General features: G+C 45.3%; 1 protein-coding gene across 1 annotated transcript in view; it reads right to left on the minus strand.

Annotated features, from left to right (window-relative positions):
• LOC114615540 (disks large homolog 5-like) overlaps nt 1-2,006 on the minus strand; it is a 4,617-nt gene extending 2,611 nt beyond the window's left edge. The window contains exons 1-2 of the mRNA XM_028761223.1: nt 1,874-2,006; nt 666-825 (exon numbers count right to left, since the gene is read on the minus strand). Of these exons, the coding sequence (XP_028617056.1) occupies nt 666-825; nt 1,874-2,006 (293 nt within the window). The remainder of the gene's footprint in view (nt 1-665; nt 826-1,873) is intronic.
• Nucleotides 2,007-3,880: the final 1,874 nt, after the last annotated feature.

Here is a 3,880-nt window from a genome sequence, read left to right on the forward strand (position 1 = left end):
AGAGAGAGAGAGAGAGAGAGAGAGAGAGAGAGAGAGAGAGAGAGAGAAAGACTCATAATATTGGAAAAACCCACAAGAATGAGAAAAGGAAACAGAGTCAGAGAATGAGAAAGAGGAACAGAGACAGAAAAGGGAGAGCACAAGGAGATGTAGAAGAAATGCATGCAACATTACTGACTCAGAGTATAAGGCACACAGACCAAGAGGAACAGTCCTGAGCCTCAGGCCTTCTCCTCAAGCACTGAGATGAAGAATGTGGGACCAGGCCCCTCCAGCTGCTACTAGGAGCAGCCAGCACTCAGTCACCTGCGAGCCAAGTATAAAGACTCATCACAGACAGCACCTAGAAACTCACAAAGCCACATCTTCTTAAGGGCTTTCCAAAGGCATGCTGGAAACTCACTCTCTACTATCTCTATCCCTGACTTCTTTACCCAGACCACAAGTTCAAATTTTCACTGGAAGAAGCAGAAGAGCATTTCCCAACTCACTCCTGACCAAGCTTCAGGTTCTGTCTCTCTGCTAAGAAGTATTTAGGGACCTGAGGTAGGACACATGGACTTTCTGGAGGTACAGCTTCCTAGAACCCACCATCTTAAATGGACAAGATGAGAGTGACATTGCAGACCCCATACTGACACCACAGGGTTTGGAACAATGCACACCTCTTGTTAATGGATCCATCTGTGAGGAAGATCAGCCGGTCTCTCGCCTGATTTGTATTCTGGGTAATGAGCTGCAGCTCTTCTGTCAGCCTCTCCTCTACCTCCATGACCACCTTCTTGATTAGATCATGTGCAGGGGATGATGTCTGTCTGCGAACCTCTGCAGGTAGAGGAAACTCAATGAACTTGCATAGTGAGAATGTACAGAGTGTAGACAGACCCCCCCCCCTCCCGAGGCCAAAACACAAGGAAATCATGCTTGGAACCTAAGGACACAGTTGTCAAAGAGTTTGGCTCAGGCTTCAGAAGACACCTCAGTGGATCTCTGCTCTCCCATCACTCAATAGAGACCAGGAGATGTAAGCAGCCAGGTGTTTCCTGTGTCTCCCTACACATGCATGTGATGACCAGAGAGATGGCTTGTCCAGGATTATTATCAACTGCACAGTTTACAACTTGGTTTCAGAGCCCTCAGTCCCGTGGTTTTGCCAGTTAGATGGTAAACTCAAAATCCATAGGTCCTTGAGTGCATAGAGTGCTCAGATCTCCTACCTTGTTACTCTAGGTCCAGGACATAGGATTAAAAGGTCATGCAGAAGAAAGTCACGATCAACACACTGATCAATTCCCCCTACTGAAACACCAAACAACCCAGAAAGGACAACAGGATCCTGTCTCTGTCTGGGTGTATCATGTCTGACAGGTGTTTAGATACAGTAGGGAAATGCTTGCTGCCCAGGACCAGTGATAAAGAAAGCTAAGGTTCATATTGTCAGGGAGAGGAGGTCAGAGGTGTTCTGAGAACATAAGATCATGGACAGGAGCACAACTCTTTCCCTGATGCTCTCAGGTAGCCACTGACAGTATAGGAAGCCATGGGAGTGAAGAGCCATAGTGTCCTGCAGTAAATTGTCATATGTTATATTCTCTGTGTCTCCTGATAATATCATTCAGTCCCCATGAAACATTCACAACACCCAGTAAAAGTAAAGGCTTAGAGTGTTGCAGAATAACAGCTTTGGACTTGCCCTCTCCTACCTTTAAAGGTGGAGAAAGTAATGTTCTGAAAGCCTTCATGTTCAAGAATTGTGATAATCGTGGAAATCCTTTTGCTTCCTAGAGGCTCCAGTTCCTCTGCCCCATTGCTAGAAAGGCCAGCTCAAGCCCACCCCTTCCAGGACTCTCAACATCCACTGCCCAGGACTTACGCCACATTCTCCAAGACCACCTCCTTCGTCCTTCATTATTCTCACGTGGAAGGACAGCTTCCTTCCTCCTTTCCCTCCTCTCTGTCACATCCACCCTTTCTCTCTGAAAAAGTCTTCTCAGTCGAGTAAACATGTCTTTACTGTATCCTGTATGTAGACACTGAATGAGTCACTTTGCTGTACTTGCTGTTACTACAACAAGGGTGACATCACAGGGGATGCCAAGGACTCTCTGGGAGACAATAGAATGTCCAAGAAGGAACTGCTGATGTCATGGGGTGCAGCCTTTGGCTCCCTGCTAATGTTCTCCCTGTACTGACAGGAAGCTGATGTGTCCTTTCCTGGAGACCCTCCTGGGACACAGCCATCAAGCACATCCTCGGTACAAAGGCCAGAATTTGCTCAACGCATGATTGGAATCACCAAAGTCATTCCTATGTGTGCAACTGAGTGTTTCCTTTCCAAATCTTGCCCAGATTGTCCTTGCCTCATTCCTACCTCCAGTTGTCCTCATTCTGCAATAGGAACCATTAAAGATTGCTCAGAAATCACACCAGGATGAATGTGGATGGGGAAAGATGTCCTGCCTCATTATTTACACTTGTTTGAAAGCACATCTAGGAAGATCCTGCAAGGCAGGTTTCAATGTGGTTGTGTGATAGGAGAGTACACTCATAGAAGCCATGTGCTTAGCATTCGAAAGTTGCCACCAGATCCCTTAGGACAGAGACATGCATCCATCATGGTGCTGGCAACAGTGTGGAGATTTCTTGACACAGGAAAGTGAAATAATGGAGCTACCAATGAAAAAGTATCTGGGCTGACTGTGAGGTGCTCCTATCTGCACCAAGGACACCAAAGCAGGATTGTAAGACACACCATGTGACTGTGTCTGAAAAAAAGAATATAGTGAACAGAGGTTGAGAAAGGGGTGCAGGTCGAGAATGTAGGACAACACTATAGACATATTTCAGTGTCAGATTAAGGGACTCCATGTAGTTCAGGATCATGAGTCTCCCCACACGCCACACAAACACTTATCTAGGTCAAACAGGAATGGTTTATTGTATGCACCCCCAACTACTCATTAATCATGACCATAGCTGAAAATTGTTAATGAAACCAATGCCCCCAAAATCTTTCTTTGTCAACATATAAAGGTAAAAAACCCACAAGGAGCTCATATGGACATGCAGGAAGTGTCATGTTGCCTTGTAGTTAGCCCTGACTCAGCTCATTATAGATATCAGCGTGCCTATTGATCATTAGTTTGATGGGTCCTATGTAAAGCTGTGTGGAATTTCTTAAGATTAGCAGATGTTATGCAGATCTCTGTACTTAACAGAATATATGGTCAGCATAACTTTTCCAGGAGTCCAAGTTTTTCTCCATATCAATGATTCGCAGGCATATTACAGCAACAATATGAAATAGCTGGCAGGCATGGAACTAAATGTTTACATGTATACTGGTTTTGGGGTATAGATCCCAACATTAAGAAACACAGGTCTCTCTGAATGACTAGTGCTGTCCCCACAGTCCTTGGAGGCCCCTCTTGTAAGCCTAGCTCTTGGAAAATGAAAGCAGGATTATCTGAGCTCAAGGTTAACATGGGATACAGGACACTCTGGTTCAGAAAACAACACTGAGACACAGCCCACATCCAAAGCCTCACCTACCAATCCTTGTCTATGACAAAAACCTTACCTTGGTCTCCCTTCTACCCTTTGGCTGTGGGAAGATTGAAAGGAATTAGCAATGATTATTCAATTCTTTGTTCTCTTGGTCATGGTGTCTGTTCACAACATGGAAACACTAACTAAGACGCTGGGTGTGGCTGCTTGGATACGATTGGCTCCATGAGCCTCACTGTTAAGATATGAATCCTTACTGAAGTAGGTATGCCCTTGTTGGAGAACGTGTGTCACTGTGGGGTAGAAATTGAGACCCTCCTTCTGGGTACAGGTGACAAAGCCTTCTCCTGTTCAAATTCAGAAGAGGATATAA

Source organism: Grammomys surdaster, unplaced genomic scaffold (assembly GCF_004785775.1).
Source record: "Grammomys surdaster isolate TR1022 unplaced genomic scaffold, NIH_TR_1.0 126876, whole genome shotgun sequence".
NCBI lineage: Eukaryota > Metazoa > Chordata > Mammalia > Rodentia > Muridae > Grammomys > Grammomys surdaster.